This window comes from Chiloscyllium plagiosum, unplaced genomic scaffold (genome assembly GCF_037043375.1).
Source record: "Chiloscyllium plagiosum isolate Xiang-an unplaced genomic scaffold, Cpla_swu_hap1 HiC_scaffold_21, whole genome shotgun sequence".
NCBI classification, from domain to species: Eukaryota; Metazoa; Chordata; class Chondrichthyes; order Orectolobiformes; family Hemiscylliidae; genus Chiloscyllium; species Chiloscyllium plagiosum.
The window spans coordinates 27,868,995-27,888,094 of record NW_028270159.1 but is presented as its reverse complement, the minus strand read 5'-3'; the positions used below and the strand labels follow the sequence as shown (position 1 = coordinate 27,888,094).

The window sequence follows — 19,100 nt, the reverse complement described above, 5'->3', positions numbered from 1 at the left end:
ATGGTGGGCAAGCTTTGGGAAGTCAGCAGGTGAGTTACTCATTGTGGGATTCCTCTAACCAGGTCTTACGTCCACAGTATTCATATGGCTAATCTAGTTCAGTTTCTGGTCAATTGTAAACCCCAGGATGTTGATAATGTAGGATAGTTGATGTCATCGAATGTCAAGGGGTGATGGTTTAATTCTCTCTTGTTAGAGGTGGCTATTGTTGGCACTTGTGTGACTTGAGTCACACTTGCAACATCTCAGCCCAAACTTAGATATTGTCCAGACTTTGCTGCATTTGGACATGGACTGCTTCAGAGGCATGTTCAGACAAAACTAGACACCAAACCAAAGAATGAGGCATTAAAAGAATTGATCAAACTTTTGTGCAAAAGGGTCCTAGGGCAGCAGTAAAGTCAATGCTTTCTCATGACTAATGTTTATTTCCCTTTATTCTGTTCGTACTGAGTGTATTGATCATTCCCTATAGAATAGAAATTTACTGAGGGAATTATTCTACTGGGATGCAAATGGTGCAAACATAACTGAAATGACTTTTAAAATGGAAATTATAGAGTCATAAAATCATAGAGATGTACCGCACAGAAACCGATCCTTCGGTCCAACCCGTCCATCCAACCCGTCCATGCCGACCAGATATCCCAACCCAATCTAGACCCACCTGCCAGCACCCAGCCCATATCCCTCCAAACCCTTCCTATTCATATACCCATCTAGATGCTTTTTAAATGTCGTAATTGTAACAGCCTCCACCACTTCATCTGGCAGCTCATTCCATACACATACCACCCTCTGGGTGAAAAAGTTGCCCCTTTGGTCTCTTTTATATCTTTCCCCTCTCACCCTAACCCTATGCCCTCCAAAAATATTTCATTAATAACAAAATCTGAAAATTGCAAATTAGACATTGAAGATTTACAGTGGTTACTATGAAAATCTTTAAAATTTGAGAATTTTGAAACAAAGAGCCAATTGGATTCAGATAGCTAGTTTTCAGGCGCAAACACAATTTTTCTTTTGACACGGACACAAGATGTATAGGGACACCTTTCCCTTGGGTTGGGAGCCTCTTAAATGCAAAACTAGTAACAGGGAAAAGTGTACAACACTGTGGCCCAGATGTGCCAGCCAGAATCTTTACTATTCAGCTTCCAAACAGAGTGAGTCACTTACAGACAAACATATAAACCATGCTGTACATCTCCATGTCTCTATAAACATATGAAATAGGAACAGAAATAGGCCATCCAGGCTCTGTCTGCTCTGCCAGTCAATACGCTTATGACTGATCTGTTTGTGTTTCAAATTTCACACTCCTATCTACCGAAAAGCCCCTTGAATCTCCTGACCTAACCAGAATGTATCCACCTCCTGATCTAATCAGAACCTATCCACTTCCTGACCCAAACAGAACCTGTCCACTTCCTGACCTAACCAGAGCCTGTCCACCTCCTAACCTAACCAGAAACTGTCCACCTCTGACTTAAAAATATTAGTTTGCAGGAATGGCGTGTACCAAAAGCTAATGGGATGCTATCCTTTACTACGAGAGGAATTAAAGATCAAAGTAAAGATGTTATGCTTCTGTTACACAGAACCTCCACCAGCTTTTTAGGCAGAGAGTTCCAAAGCTGTATTACCTCTGAGAGAAAAAAAAATTCCTAATCTCTGTCCAAAAATGGCAAGGCCTAATTTTAAAACTGTGCCCCTACTTCTGGAATTACCGACAGGAGGAAACATCCTTTCCATAATCAGCTTGTCAAGATCATTCAGGATCTCATACTCTTCAATCAAATCAATCCCAACTGACTCTTCTAAACTCTAGTGAATCAAGCCCAGCCTGTCCAACTTATCCTCATAAAACAACTTGCTCATTCCAGGCTAATAAACCTCTGAATTGCCTTCAGTGCAGTTACATCCTTCCTTAAGTAAGGAGACTATAATTGCACTCAGTATTTGAGACTTGGTCTCATCTATGTCCTACGTAACTGAAACATAATATCTTAACTTCTATCTTTAATTCCTCTCAGAATAAAGGATAACATCCCATTCACCTCCTTGTACCTGCATATTAATATTTTGTGATTCATACACAAGAACAAATGAATCTCTCAGCACCTTGGAATTCTACAGTCATTCTTCATTTAAATAATACTCTGGTTTTGCATTCCTCCTGCCAAAGTGAATAACTTCACATTTGCCAACATTATACTCCATCTGCCAGAGTTCTGCCCCTCGGTCAACCTATCTATATCAGTCTGCAAATTTTGTCACCTTTACAAACTAGTTTCTTATCAATCTTGGTGTCATCTGCAAATTTAGCTACCATACCTTTGCTCCCTTATCTCAGTCATTGACTGAAATTGTAAAAAGTTGAGGACCCAACAGAGATCCCTGTGGGACTCCACACGTCACATCATGCCAATCAGGTGAAAACCCATGATGCATTCATTGCTCTCTGTGAGTCAGTCAACCTTTAATCTATTCACAGATTGCCCTTCTTAACCACAGCACTTGCTAAAAAGGAAAATAAGATTTTGTGACAGAATATTGGCACTGTATTAATTTTTAATTATAAATGCAGAAAATGCTGGAAATACTCAACAGGCCAAGTAGCACATGGGGAGGGAGAAAAAGCATTAATGCTTCAGATATTAAATATTTCCAGAAACTATTATTTTTATTTTAGGTTTTGACATTCACGGTTCTTTTTGTGGTGCTCAAATGTTGACATGGAAATATATGGGTCAAAATTCTGGAATTCCCTCTCTAAGGGCATTGTGGGTCAACCTCTAGCAGATGGACTACAGCAGTTTAAGATGGCAGCTCAGCACCAGCTTCTCAAGGGCAACTAGGGTTGGCCAATAATTGCTGGCCAGCCAAGATCCCAAGCCCCACGAGTGAATATAAAAAAAAGGAGCAGGAGTAGGCCATTCGGCCCCTTGAGCCTGTTCTGTCATTCAATATGCTCATGGTTGATCATCCAATCCTGTTCTGGTTTTGGCCCCATAATTTTTGACCTTTTTAGCCCTAAAAACAATATCCAACTCCTTCTTGAAAACAATGAATGCAGGGAATTCCAAGACTCAACAGCGAAGAAATGTTTCCTCATCTCAGTCCTGAATGGCCATAAAGTGTTGCCCTTGCTTCTGGACTCCCTGGTCATCAGGAACATCCTTCCTGCATTTACCCCGTCTAGATCTGTTAGAATTTTGCAGGTTTCCATGAGATCTCCCTTATTTTTCTAAATTCACTGAATATCATCCTAACTGATCCAATCTTTATTCATACTTCAGATATATGTTTACATCCCTAGCTGTCTGATTTTGCTTTTATCTTGCACAGGACCTCAAAGTTCTGTCAAGTGATAGGGCTGAATGAATTTTACAGGAGATTGTGTTTGTAGCAGACTGTGTAAAAGAAACTTTGTAATAATTTGATCAAAAATGACCATTCTACTTATGTCCTTTCTACAGTTCAGATTGGAACAGCAGCTAATTATAGAATCAGAGATGTTTACACCAGAAAAAGAGAACTTTGGTAGATTGCATACACACAAGTGCTTTGATGAATCATTTTCACAACTGCAATCCAAAATACCATTGCCCTACTCTCTCCCTTTTCCCAGTATTATCCTTAGTTTTCAATATTAATCTTCCCTTAAAAATGCAATATTTTTCATCTTTATGGTTTCCAATGGCAAAACAATTCCCACTTCATAATGAAAAATCTCCCAATCTCTTGTAAGATGGACAAAGGTCTGTGAAGACTATCCTGAGAATTGTCTGGTGTAAAACTGGATTTAATTAACAGTTCTAGCATCATAGATGTTTACAGCAGAGAGAAAAAGGCCCTTTGTGCCATTGAGTCTGTGCTAGTCAAAATCAGCACCTAACTATCTTAATTCAATTTCCTATAGCCTTGTACACCTTCACAAGGCTATACTTCTTAAATAATTCTTAAATTAAATTAAATACTTCTTAAATTAGATTAGATTCCCTACAGCGTGGAACAGGCCCTTTGGCCCAACAAGTCCACACTGACCCTCCTGAAGAAGGGCTAATGCCCGAAACGTCGATTCTCCTGTTCCCTAGATGCTGCCTGACCTGCTGCGCTTTTCCAGCAACACATTTCCATCTCTGATCTCCAGCATCTGCAGACCTCACTTTCTCCTCTGAAGAGTAACCCACCAAAACCCATTTCCCTCTGACTAATGCACCTAATACAATGGGCAATTTAGCATGGCCAATTCACCTGACCTGCACATCTTTGGACTGTGGGAGGAAACCGGAGCACCCGGAGGAAGCCCACGCAGACACAGGGAGAATGTGCAAACTCCACACTGACAGTCGCCTGAGGCTGGAATCGAATCTGGAACCCTGGTGCTGTGATGCAGCAGTGCTAACTACTGAGCCACCATGCCATGACGATTTCTGCCTCACTGTTCCTTGTAGAGAGTGAGTTCCAGATTCCTACCACTTTCAAAGTGAAAAAAGTTTCCTCTCAATCTCTCTAACTTCCCGCCCCCTTCCCTTAAATCTATGTTCCCAGTCATTGATCCCTCCATCATGAGAAAAAAGTACCTTGCTATCTATAATCCTCATAAATTTATACATCTCAATAACATCCCCCCCTTAGCTTCCTTTGCTCCAAGGAAAATAAGCCTTGTCTATCCATTTTTACTTCATAATAAAACTCTGAAACCCGTGATATCCTGATAAATTTCCTCCAGTGCCATCACATCGCTTCTATAATGTGGATTTTAGAACTGCATGCAATACTTTACAATACTGTGGCCTTTGAGAAAGTGAGGACTGCAGATGCTGGAAATCAAGTCAAAAAGTGTGGCGCTGGAAAAGCACAGCTGGTCAGGCAGCATCCAAGGAGCAGGAGAGTTGACATTTTGAGTATAAGCCCTTCATCAGGAATAATGTTCCTGATGAAGCGCTTCTGCCTGAAACATTGACTTTCCTGCTCCTCAGATGGTGCCTGACCTGCTGTGCTTTTCCAGTGCCCCACTTTTCAATACTGTGGCCTAACCAAAGTTTTATATGATTCCAGAGTAATCTCCCTGCTCTTAACTCTGTGTCTCAGCTAACAATCCCATCAGTTTTGTTAACCACTTTGACCAATTGACCTACCTGACAAAACTGTCCACCCCAGTACTAGCCCAAACACTGACCACAACACTATCTCATCATGATCTGAAACCAGATTCCAATCAGCAACACACCCAGAAGCAATCCCATCCCATTAAACATAGTGCAGATTTAAATTATTTATAGGATTATTGCCTCTGGTTACAAACCCTAGTTCAGGATTTGAGATTGAAATCTAACATGACACTTCATTGGAGTTCTGTGGGAGTGCTGCATTGTCAGAACCTGTGGTTTTGGGTATAATTTTTTTTAAAAGATTCCCTTTTTGCCATGATAGCATTTCAGTAGGTAGAATCTTTCACTATATAAAGAGTAAATTAATGTGGGATTACTAATTAGTAGATAATTGAATTAGCAAACACATATTTAACTAGAGTAGGAAAATAAATATTGTGGCAGTTTGGTGTCCTCTGTGAGTACAGAGTACTGTGAGCATATGATCGCAAGCTTTCACCATCGTTCTAGAGAAAACTACATAATACTATTGTAATAATGTTGAAAATAATAACTTCTCCAATGTGATTTATATCACCTTTAATACGTGGCACAACACGTCCATCGTGAGGCAATACATGGACACACCCATTGCTCGGCAACACATAATCACACCCATCATGAGGCAACACATGACACCCATCACCATGCAACACAAACACACTGTTACAGATAGACCATAGTCAATAATGAACTTTCAGGGAAAATAGTTCAGAAAATCCCAGCAAAAATGTCCTATCCAACACAGAAACCCAATAACTAGCTATAATGGGAAAAACCTCAACCAATACAACTACTAGTAGGCAGGACACTCTCAATTTACAATTAATTTCAAGGCAAAGTCAAGATCAAAAATGTTGCTTTAACCCTTTGCCTTGCACTGATCTTAATGCCAGCAAATCAGGACAAGGAACCTAGATGTAAAAATGTAAAAACTCCCAAAAGTACTGTCCGATGAAAATATAGACTGACTTTATAAAATATGAATAAATATAAAGAATTAATTAACAAAAGCAAGCCAAAATGAAGAGCTGCTCTGTTTTATAAAAAATCCTTCACTGATAATAAAAAAGGAGCTTTCAATATTACCATCTTAAACCTTGAATAAAGTTTGATTCATTATCTAACAATATTGTACTAAACAATTGACTATTTCGATAATCAGTATATCAAAGGATTAGGTGATACCATCCTACCTTCAAGGTAGTACCTTTTTTTAAAATATCAGTTGAAGATTACAATTTTGAAGTTACACCTTTAGCTTCTGGGCGAGCAGTTAAATTAATTAATTCTCTAAAGATTCACAGACGAGAGGGTTTCGGAATCCATGTGCTACGAAGATTTCTTGTTGTTAAAGGCTACAAGAATACTTAGAGATTCAGTTGTTGAGGCATCAGTAATCAAGACAGAGTTAATCCACGCCCAGTCTAGTTCAGAACTCCAGACCATATATTACAACATGCTGTAACGAGTTGAGTAAAGCTTGTAGAACTGGACAGGGGCAGAGCATCATTGGTGTTCACAGAAGTGACAGAGCATGGAGTGCCTGTGATGTTCTTCTCATCAGTTCGTAGGCAGTTTTCGAAGGACATGCTGCAGAGGCAGATGACCGTGGGAGCTGCTACAAATAGTTTTACACAGAATCTCTAGGCTGCATGCTTCAGTAACCATGGAAGTAGAGAGAACTTCTTCCCATTTTCAGCTCTCTGCTGAGCTGATTCTGCTGTTCCTCTTCATTTGGGGTAGGTTAGCTGTCAGTCTTTTGTACTAAACTTTCTTCACTAACACCATGATCTAAAGTTTAGTTGACAGAGTAACTGCCTATTGAGGCAGCCAGGAATAGACTGGCTTAACTCAATCAACGTGGTCTTTATATCCAAAGCACTAAGCTGGATTGTTGGAGAGCTATTCGTATTTTGTTATCATGTGAGCTGAATCCTTTGTGCTGTGCCTGTCTGTATGGAGTAATACATAATACTTAAAAACTACATTTGAAAATCAACTTTGAATTTTATCTGATCATTTGATTTTCAAACAAGGCTGATGTCCTATTTACCATAACTTACATTTAATTTTAAGTGGATTTAAGCTGCTTAACTTCTGAACCTATGAAACAAAAGCAGTTCACTGGCATTTTCTTGCAGTAACCATAGTTACACCAGTTAGCAGTGTTTGATAATTACACTATAATAATTCACTGCGCTTTCTGGATGGATTGCAAGTTGGTCACAGTTATATTTGAAACTGCAAGATAACAGGAAATTCTCTGTTCCTATACCTACACATTTCATGGTTTCCTTCAATATTGAGATTAAGGATTAGTTCACACTGGTGCGTGTTTCAATTGAGATGTTCAGACAGACTGTCATAAAAGTAACTTGTTTATTTTGCGGTGGAATATAAATTCATTAGGAACAGTAATGTCTAGGTTTAATATTTTAAACCCAATTAAGTAGTCAGAAAAGTCACATTGGGTACATGGCTCTGGCTGTAAGATAAACATAAAAAAGGAATTACCAGTTAAAAAAAAAGTGCAAAAGACTTCAGAAATTACATTGGGCTTAAAGGTATAATCTTTTCTTGCATTGCTTTAAGTAAAATAATCAATGATAGGGAAGGTAACTAGGAAAGTCGGGAAGGGGTTTCGATCTAGTTGTTTATCCAGCTATATTGTTATTCAAGTTTCTCCTCTAAATGATATTTTTCATTAGCCCATTAGAATGGTTTCTTCAGTGTAATTTTGAAGTTATATAGATGTTTAAGTTTACATTTGTCATAAGTCACCCATTTTAATTTTATTAATCTTCTTAACATTTTGCAAAAAGTTAATAAATACTTGCAATGGAAGCATGTGGATGATGTCGGAAATCAATTAGTTATAGGCTTTATAGGCTTTAAGTTATAGGCTTTAAGTTATAGATACAGTGGAACCGTTTCAGAAACCGCAGATGACATTTGAAAGAATATAATCTTCTTCTTCTGTCTGAAAGGTTAGCTGTTGATGATTCTGACATTGAGTGGGCCAGATGGCAGTGCCAGATGAATGTTACCATTAGGACTGTTTCTTGTGACCTCTGCCTGTGCTTTTAACCAGCTCTATTTGTTCATGTCGCAGATCCTGTGCTGGTCCTACCCAGATCAAGGCCAGTGACGTATATAAATCTCCTAATTTGAGCTCTGTCTTGGGATCCGTAAATGGCTGATCATGGTCTAAGACAGTTGATAAAATTTGTTCAACTGTTGAATTCAACAGCATTTCAAATATCTATTTTTTCTGTAATTCACAACAGTTTGAACATATTTATCTCTTGAAAATGTATGTTACAGTGAACATGTGGATCCTATTGCCAACATTCATACAAACTAAAGCCAAATTTGGTCCTCTGAACTTGAACACTTGTGGTCTGTACGGTTACTTAATGCACAAATTGTTGTGTGCAAAAGAAATATACTTATCCTGTAGGGGTGGAGAGGAGTGTATTATTTGAAGATGGCTTTGAATATTCCTGGTTGCTTCATTAGCTAAGAATGCAGTGGGGCTTTCCTATTCTTTCGTCTCAAACCACGTCACTGTTTTTCAATTAACTGTTGCTATGGGAAACAGAAGAATTTGCCAACACTGAATGCACAAGACTTCAAACTGCTTTCAGGCTAGCTGTGGTGCTTTATGTCTGATAGATGATTGTTAGGATTTCAATGCTGCTGTGTTTGGCTGGTACTCCAAATTGAGTTTCAGTGTGTGTCATTGGATTTCTGCTTCTTGTGTGCTCCTGTCTTCAGAATTTATTAATTCCACAGACACTGGAAGCAGCATTGCCTATGGACTTAGCCAAGCCTTTAGAAAAATTTATCTGTTTGTGGAACACCTAGGGTTCTGAAAGCAATGTTTCTACATTTCTCAATCAAATTTGCATTTTAAAGCAAAACTCTTTGGTGTGGAGCAAATATTAATTTCTAATGAAGCTGTAAATGAACCTTCTTTACATTGCTTACCAGATAGGGTTTTTCCAACAGTTGGCGATGGTTTCAGAGTCTTCATTAGACTCTTAACTCCAGAGTTGTTATTGAATTCAAACTTTTTTCACTGTTTACTCAAGATAAAGAACTTGATTTCTGTTGACAGTAATCACTGTTAATTGAGTGAACTTCATTATTTTATGTATTCTTTTAAAAACATTGCAACAATCTCTTTTTAAAAAGTAAACTAGGTGTTAGATTTACACCATGGTTGATAATAAAGCAATAGTTCCTCTTTGAAATTTGAAGATGATGGGATCTTATTCAAGCTCATCACTTTACATCTGAAACATTATTTTATCAAGTGAAGGAAATGATTCGAATGAAAACTACAACACTAGATATTAATAACTGAACAAAACTATCTCTTCACTTAGAAATTTGAAATTTTTAAGCTACGTGATGCAACAGCAATTTGTTTTTACAATTACATCTCTGTAATGAGTGTTGCTAGTAGCTTTTAGCACTCACTCAACACAGGCTTTGAACTTTTAAATGGTCTCCTGCCATATGGCTCATTGACACATTAATTCTCACTGATTGAAAGTTGTTCTAGTTGTCAGAACAGTCATGACTAACATTGGAATAGGTCATCTATCTGTCCTTTGGAAATGATCCATGAGAGAGGGAACCCAAAAATGGAGAGAACAACTGAAACTATATGAAATAATTTTATTTTATTAGATATTAGAATGAAAATTTCCATTTTGATGACATTATGAATAAAATTCAATGATACTACAGGTAATTCTTCTATAACACGATCTTGTGTGACCCCGCATTATAGAAAAATTGCACTTTGGAAAAAGCATTTAAAGTGCTAGTGATGTAAAAACCATTTCCGCTGTAGAAACCATGTCCCCAATTTGTCAATCATGTTACAGCGAATTCACGCTCACAAAATGCACATTACATCAGAACGACCTGTACTTTCCCACTGAATCATTAGTTCACCCCTGGATTAATACATTTCTAGTTTGGCAAATGAGAATGTTCCAGTCAGGACAAGATGTCCTCAATGGCACCCTTGACTTTACTGCACCATGTGGCAGAGAACTTAGCATAATATCTGGTTTAAATCTCCAACCAGCTCGATAGTAAAAGCATCAGAATTCTGCCTGATGGGAACATTCCATATGTTACTAAATCCTTACACTACAAAATCACTGAATATTAAAGAAGTTTGCAGAAAACAAAACTATCAAACACCAAGAATTTGTTTGCACACTGATTTCTGAAACAGCATTAAAATTAATTGGACAGCATTTTTTAAATTCACTCATGGAATGTGGGCATCACTGGCTGGACTGGCATCTATTGCCTATCCCTTGTTGCCTTTGAGAAGGTGGTAGTGAGCTGCTTTCTTGAACTACTGCAGTCCATGGCTGAAGGTGGACCCACAATGCCGATAGGGATGGAATTCCAGTGACCAAGGACACTGAAGGAATTCCAGGTCAGGATGGGAAGTGGCTTGAAGGGAATCTGCTGCTGGTGGTGTTCTCTGCTGGGAATCTGCTGCCCTTGTCCTTCAAGTTGCAAGTAGTCATGGGTTTGGAAGGAGCTATCTAAGGATCCTTGGCAAATTTCTGCAGTGCATCTTATAGATAGAACACACTGCTGCTAATGAATGTTAAATAGAAGTACAGATACAGTGCAGAATATTTTGAGTGTGGTGGAGCATTTGTGTCCATAATTACACTTGGTAACAGCAATAGACATGTTGATTTTCAGAATAGTTTGGTCCTTCACAGTGAAGCAGAAATGAAAGAAGACGAAAAGGATACTTGAGAAAGTCACTACACAGAGAGAGAAATTAATCTATTTCTGCCAAGTATTTTTGTTTAAGTAGTCACTTTGTAAGCTATACTAATTCATTTTCACCATTGATCATTCACTTCTGACATGAGAGCTTTTTCAGGTGGAGCAAGTTCCAGTGTTTTCCTATGGCTGAGGATTATCCACAACTCTCCACTTAGAGGAGAGCTCCATGAAAGAATCCAGATTCATGATTAAACTGAAAATGTCTTCTATTAAACATTTTTCACATTTTTATGTTTCACATGTTCACATTTTTAACAGCTCCCTCTATTATTACATTTCTCTCTCCTTTGGTTTCAGTAAGTGAACTATTCAGACTTATACTGAGAGCAGGAGGATCACAAATCTGATCATCCTTCTGTTCAGAGATAATTCATTTCAGACATGGGCAATAATGCTATAACTTGTCTCAGACCAAGGAGTACAAACCAGAACCCAATGAGCATCACTGAAGAGTGCCTTGGTGCTGGTTGGTTGAGGACAGTGACTCAGCTAAATGAGTTTTAGATTAGCTGATGTAATGTGTGGGATATGATTTTCTAAGTTGAAACTTTATTGCTGGAACAGCACAGCAGGTCAGGCAGCATCCAGGGAACAGGAGATTCGATGTTTCGGGCACAGGCCCTTCTTCAGGAATGAGCAGAGAGTGTTCAGCAGGAGAAGATAAAAGGAGATTTTCTAAATCAATGTTCATATTTTCCAAAACATGGCTACATTGAAACCAGCAAGGATGTAAAGATATACTGAACCAAGCCAATACACCACCTCTAGGTTCCAGGGATCAAATGTGTAATATCGTAGGGTTCTTCATAAACTGCCTTTAGACTTTCAGAAAGCCAGAATCATGTCAACTCCTAATTGTCAGAATAACATGTCCTTGCTCTACATTACCTCCGAATTAAGATATCCTGAAACACGATCATCAGGGATTCAGGCGCATAACTGTTCTAGATTACCAAATCAACATCACTCTAGATCATGAGGGAGTCAGGTACATGATGATTGGTAAGCCAGTGAATAAGGCAGAAATTGACGCTAGATTATCAGAAAAATTCAGATCCATATTAGGTTGAGATTGTGAGAGACAAAGACATATTTGGCTGGAGACTGTCAGGGGATGAGGCATATATTGGCTCCAGAAATAGACAATGCTGGAGAACCTCAGCAGGTCTGATAGAGAGAAACAGACCCAATGTGACTCTTCTTTTGAACACCAAAGTTCCAAAGGGTCAATATTGGACTTGAAATATTAACTCTGCTTCTCTCTCCACAGACTGGCTGATATTCTTCAGCACTTTCAGGTTTTATTTCAGATTTCCAGCATCTGCAATATTTTCACTCTATTTATTGGTTTTAGTTTATGAAAGTTTACTTAATTTTCTGTAACATTTTTACATTATAAATAAGGATGAATCAATGCAGAAAAATAATAATCATCAAAGTTTGATCTGAGTGTATTGTGTCGAGCTCTGTACAGGCTGGATTCTTTTTGTCTATTCTGTGTATTGTGGCCAGCATTGTACATGTCTACAGTTACTGGTGATTGAAGTGAGTAATACTCATCAGCTCATTCTTACTCATTGGTTAAATCATCAGCAATGCCACTCTCTTCCATAATATTAGATTACAAGATCATTTAACATTGGGCCCTGTATATGACATTACAAAATAATGGGGCACATTAGAACACAGCCAAAGAGATCTCAGAACAATCTAAATGGGGTGGGGTCTCTTATCATATTCTCCATAGAGGTGTAACTGTGAGGATGGTATGTAAGAAGGTACTTATGGAAGCTTTCTATATCTGAATAATTTCTCAAAATGTCTGTTTGTTAAAAGTTGTTAAAGGAACTGTTTTAACTCCATCAATTTCCAAATAAAGGAGTGGAATCAGGCAATTTATCATAAGGGAGGCAATGAGAACTCTATATATCAAAACTGATCTATTTTCACTATAAATAACAGACTACTGTCAGTGCAAGGCAGAGATCTGCATCCTCCTCTTTGTTAATGATTTTTCTGAAGTCTCACGATTGTGTGACAAGACAATACCTGCCAGTTATATGAAAAGCGTATACTTTTTAAAGTGGAATGCCAAGCACATCAAGCAATTGTCTGATAATATAACTACCAATCATGTTTTTCATAATACAGCTTTAAATGAAAAATTTGCAAATCATACAATAGTATCAGCAAGTGGAAAGAGCAGGTATCAATGAGACTGAACTACTTTAATTAGAATATGTGAAATGTTTATGAAATCACAAGTTTTGCATCAAGAAATTATCAAACCCCTGAGTTCTCCCACCTTCATAGTAAGGGGGTGGGGTAATATTCCACAGTGGAGACCTTTGCTCTGTTGAAAATCCCTGGTGTCCAGGCTTTCACTGACAGGCAAACTATTTTGTTTGAATAATCAGATGTTTTAGCTTTCACTAGCCTTTTGGAGCATTAAGTTAGAGGGGGTAGCATCAGAATGAGCAGTCCCAGGTTGAGACTTGAAACATTTTTGTACATGCCATGGTTGTGTGTGCAGCATGGAATGTTAGTCCATGAGCAAGATAAAATTCAGACTTCTGAATCTAACAGGTTGCTACGGTGATCCATTCGCACTCTCACGTGTTTTTGTCTTCCAGATCCACTCAATGCTAGAGATGCATTAGCACAGTTTCTTTCAGTAAAGAAATGATTTTCTAATGCATGTGCATTCAGTTATTAATAAGCCAAAGTTCACTTACAAGCTTTGATTTTTTTAAACCGGTAACACATTTTGGGGTAAAAGGAAACTGTATTAGAAATGTCAAATGCTAAGAAATTTATTGTAAAACTTCTGACCTTTCAAATTTGAATAGAACATCCACAGTCTAATAATGTAAAGTGAAATAACCCAACTTTGGGCTGATAGGGAGGGACATAAAAATGAGAAGAAATGAATAGAGAGGGTTGGCACACCGACTTCAAATATCATTTTCGAGAGGTTGCAATCAGCCTATTTTTAAAATAAAACACTGTTTCAAAATGTGAACTGTCTAAGAAAGCAAGCTCATGATGTGTAAAACCAGTTAATACTTCAGATTATACACTGGATTGTTCCGTGGGTAAAATGATTCCAGCTAAGTCAGGACATTGCTCACTGGGAGCAGAAACATTGGGAAATCCTGGGTGTTGGAACAAAGGCATGCAGCAATGGGAATGTACTTGTACAGAAGACTAAATGGTTACACAGGTCAAGAGGCTTGAAGAACAGGAATAGAGAAATGACACATCCAAGGACACCCAAAGGCACACTGTAATTAGCAAAGTAGTAAAAAATAGGGAGATGTAGGATCTCTGGAAATAATGGAAGAGAAGATTTACATTGCTAAAATTGAAGAGTTGTAAATTGAGGAATAAATAATAAATCATGAGTAGATGTATTGATTCGTATTTGTGCATCTGAGTTCTTGAACAGTGGCTGTTTTCTTCATATTATGTTTCTTCTAGACATAAAGCAGGTTTGGTGAGGAAGCGATGTAGTCACTGGTTGCTTTTCCCAACAAAATACTTGAATAAGTAACTTAATTATTTTTAACAACCCAGAAGAGAGATTCTAGTTGCAGACATATTGGGCAGAATCTACTTTTGAGACAGACATATAAAGGTAGGCTGAAAAGCAACAGGTTTTCCCCACAGGCTTGGCTCAGGTTTCCTCATGCGGTAATGTTCTCAGCTGTATGTATGGTCGTGTGAGGGTAGAGCAGCAAATGAAGTTGGCAGGCAGGAAGCTCTGAATCCCACCAGGACATTCTGGGCCTACAACACCAGGGGCAATATTTACAAGACACTCGGACAACAATTCACTCTCTCCAACCCAGGAGCATCATTCAACCTTGCTCATCACCCTCACAATATGGAGATATCTAAGACCTGGCTATAACCAGCAACACTGTTCAGTGATGCCTCCTTTCCCGAAGAGAGAGGTGAAGTGCATTTCCCAAATCTGGCAACAATAGACCATCTCGCAAATGCCCAAGGACAGTTCAGAGAATCTGGCTCCAGTGCTACAAGAGAATGCATGATTGGTTATGCTCCACCAGGCTATGTACAACTCTTTACACAATGCTTCATGCCCCCACTGCATATCACTGCACAGGATTGTCACACACACACACAATAATTGTGCTGGCAATCTCTAGCCTTTGTGTGACCAATATCTGTCACTTCCATTGTAGCTAGTATGTAACACTGCTAATGGTACTGTCTCTCACACGTCTGCCAGGGTTCACACTTAAAACAGAAAAGGAGCTAGAATAGGTCTCAGCAGCTGAGAGCTCACTGTCTTGACCTTAAGGCTGCATCTGACTGAGTGCAGCATCAAGAGGCCCTGGCAAAAGTAGAGTCAATGAAAATCGGGAGCAACCTCTCAGCTGGTTGGACTCTGCCATCTCGATAGATAGTTGTGGTTGTAGGAGGTCAGTCATCTCAGCTCCAGGACATCACTGCACATCCTCAGGGTAGTGTCCTAGGTCCAACCATCTTCAGTTGCTTCAATAATGACCTTCCCTCCATCATAAGATCAGAAGTGGGGATGTTCACCGATGAATGCACAATGTTTAGCACTATTTACTATTCCTCAATACTGAAGCAGTCCAAATCCAAATGCAACAAAGTCTGGAAAAGAATCTAGTTTTAGGTTGAAAAGTGACAAGTAACATTCACATCACACAAATGTCAGGCAATGACCCCCTCCAATAAGAGACAATCTAACTATCACCCTTGACATTCAATGACTTTAATATCATTGAATCTCCCTCTATTAACATCCAGTAGGTTACCATTGACCAGAAGCTAAACCGGACTAACAACATAAATACAATGGTTACAAGAACAGGTCAGAGGCTAGCAGTATTGGGGTAAGTAACTCATCTCCTGAATCCCCAAAGTCTTTCCACCATCCACAAGACACGAGGCACAAGTCAGGAATATGATGGAATACTGCCCACTTGCCTGGACGAGTGCAGCTCCAATAACACTCAAGAAGCTTGAAACCATCCAGGACAAAGCAACCTGCTTGCTTGGCACCACATCTACAAACATTCAATCCGTCCAACACGGGCGCTCAGTAGCAGCAGTGTGTATACCACCTACAAGTTACACCAATGAAGTTTACCAAAGATCCTTAGACAGCATCTTCCAAACCCATGACTACTTCCATCTCAAAGGACAAGAGCAACAGATACTGTTTTCAAACAGTAGCTGTTTTCATTAGAGAAAAGAAGGTTTAGGGGTGACTTGATTGAGGTTTACAAGATGATTAGGGGGTTAGATAGGGTTGACATTGTGAACCTTTTCCCGCGTATGGAATCGGATATTACAAGGGGGCATAGCTTTAAATTAAGGGGGGGTAGATATAGGACTGAAGTTAGGGGTAGGTTCTTCACTCAGCGAGTCGTAAGTTCATGGAATGCCCTGCCAGTAGCAGTGGTGGACTCTCCCTCTTTATGGGCATTTAAGCGGGCATTGGATAGGTATATGGAGGATAGTGGGTTAGTATAGGTTAGGTGGGCTTGGATCAGCGTAACATCGAGGGCCAAAGGGCCTGTACTGCGCTGTATTCTTCTATGTTCTATAACCTCAGCATCATTCTATACCTGGGCACACCACCCCCTGCAAGTTCCCCTCCAAGTCACTCACCATCCTGTCTTGGAAACATACTGCTGTTTCTTCACTGTTGCTGGGCCAAAATCCTGGAATTCCATCCCTCATGGCATTGTGGATAAATCTATAGCGTTCGACTGCAGTGGTTCAAAAAGACAGCTCAGCCCTACCTTCTCAAGGGCAACTAGGGAGGGACAATAAATGCTAGCCTGCTAGCAATGCCCACATCTCTGGATTGAATAAGAAAACAAATATGTTGAATCTTCTAACTGTTTGTATCCTCCTTACAGACATCCTGCAGGAGCGATGATGACTCCGAATGCTCACATGCACATCATGCAGAGCAAAGATCACTTTCATTTCTTTCTTCTGGGAGAAATGGAACCTGTGGAAAGTGGGAGCCAGACAGTTGGAGTTTGGGAATCAAAGTGCATTGTTAGTCCCTCTGTACTTCAGTGATAATGAATGCCCCTGGCAAATGTCTGTCCTGACACATGGAGCACAGTCCCTATGTTGACCTACATAACTCATTACTGAGGCTCTGAACAAAACAACTGAATAGGAGGCTAGTGGGGCAAAGGGAACAAATTAACTTATAACTTATGCCAAGTAGTTTAATGTTTAAAGTTATAAACCAAGCATTATGGTGGAGACAAGAATGTGTCTGTACAAAATTTGGCACGTAGGTTTCAGTGTTTCACATGCTCATGCAAAGCATAGCTGCTATTATATTCTCTTGAGGAGAAAGTGAGGTCTGCAGATGCTGGAGATCAGAGCTGGAAATGTGTTGCTGGAAAAGCGCAGCAGGTCAGGCAGCATCCAGGGAACAGGAGAATCGACGTTTCGGGCATAAGCCCTTCTTCAGGAATTATATTCTCTTGAACCTGTCTGCCCTGTGCCACCTCCTACTGTCCTGGCTTCATCAGCAGCAGCATCAATGTTGGCTCACTCAGCATCTCTGCGAAACTCCCTTTGTTCCTTGGCTGAGAAAACAGCTGACTGGACTCTGCCATGGAGCTAGGCAGTGGAGTGTGCAGCAAACAATGACTGTTCTGGAGACCTTGTCCACTGAGTACCAGAGTGCTCCTCCTCCAGGAGTCCAGGCAATCAGATGCGTCCTCAGAAGACCAATTGCCTCTTAACTGATGGCCCTTGTGAGTGCATGGGCAGCTTTGTAATACTGTTATGGCATCAGACTAAGAGTTGCTCTTTGGGGTTACAAGCCACACCTTCCCTGGGGCATGCCTCATCATCCATGAGCCAGCCTTGAAGATGATATGGGAGGCAGGTAAATGGGGTGTTCAACATTCAAAGACCCTGGGAGTTGTGCAGAATGTGAATGTTGTGGCAGTTCCCTGGATAAATGGTGCATACCCACAGAAGCTGTTACCTGTGGTCACAACTGTGCTGGGACATTGAAGGGATGAAATGCCTTCCCATTCAGGAATGTGGCGAGATGATGCCACGGAGCTCTCCATAGTGGCAATGGGTCACTTGTCACTCTGAGAATTCAGCAATAGCTGCAAATCAGACAGCTTAAACACCTTGGCTGAACTGGACAGAGTGCAACATTTTTCTGTAAAGGACATTATTAATTCACAAGTGCACTTATGAGCTACTGATTGGGAGGTGCTGCACATGTCCCCAGCTGAGCTTCAAAGAAGCTGATGGTAAGAAAATTCAATGCTGCTGTGAACTGCAGCACCACAGGCATTGCACTGCCCCACTAGAGGCAAGGTGCATATCTGCCTGCAGAAGTTGACGGATGTAGGTGACACATTCCTTTCACATGCAGAGATGCCACTGGCATTGTCTATCACTTGTGCAGGTAGCTGACCATGCACACTACTTGACAGCGCTGAGGACTCTAGTTCCTCTCTTTGGTAACTATTTGTTCATCCACAGCTACAATTCCTAAGACTGAGAAATCTCAGTTTTTGAGTCACTGGATTGGAAATGTTAACGCTGCTTTCTCTCCTCTGATGCTGCCAGACATGCTGAGTTTATTCAGCAATTTCAGTGTTTCTTTTCGAGCTAATAAGAAACGTGTCAATTGCTCTCCTTTGTGCCCCCACCTTCTTCAAACTCCAGAACCCTAAACTTGGTTTGGTTTTCTGTACTGCAAACAACTGACACTGCCTACTGGGATGTTCATTCTGAAGGACAATTCTTCTGTGCAAAATCCCTAGACACTGTTCCACATTTTCAAATTGATGATAAGGTGTATCCATATAAAACTATGACAGAAATGTTTCATTGATTTCTATAACTCTGCCTCTCTGTGTGTTGCATAAAGTATAATCATTTTGTTCTCAGTCACTTCCAGTAATGGTTTTGATTAGCACCCATGTTAATGAGAATTTAGTTTTCTTTTATTTAAAAGATTGAATTATGCACTGTGCCAGGAATTATATTTAAGCATGTCGGACAATACTTGCATTGTCCTTTTAAATTTCTCTCACATAAGAT

At 39.7% G+C, this 19,100-nt stretch overlaps 1 protein-coding gene and 1 long non-coding RNA gene across 3 annotated transcripts in view; one reads left to right on the top strand and one right to left on the bottom strand.

Annotated features, from left to right (window-relative positions):
• Positions 1-6,507, bottom strand: part of LOC122564830 (uncharacterized) — a 39,825-nt gene extending 33,318 nt beyond the window's left edge. The window contains exon 1 of one of the 2 annotated variants that reach the window (XR_015760717.1): positions 6,370-6,507. This is a non-coding gene — a long non-coding RNA (uncharacterized LOC122564830). Of the gene's footprint in view, positions 1-6,355 lie in introns of both variants that reach the window. The other variant, XR_015760716.1, reaches the window with a different exon arrangement.
• A 265-nt stretch (positions 6,508-6,772) lies between these two features.
• LOC122564827 (protein crumbs homolog 2-like) overlaps positions 6,773-19,100 on the top strand; it is a 182,181-nt gene continuing 169,853 nt past the window's right edge. Inside the window, exon 1 of the mRNA XM_043720129.2 lies at positions 6,773-6,901. Coding sequence (XP_043576064.2) covers positions 6,829-6,901 — 73 coding nt within the window. The 5' untranslated portion in view covers positions 6,773-6,828. The remainder of the gene's footprint in view (positions 6,902-19,100) is intronic.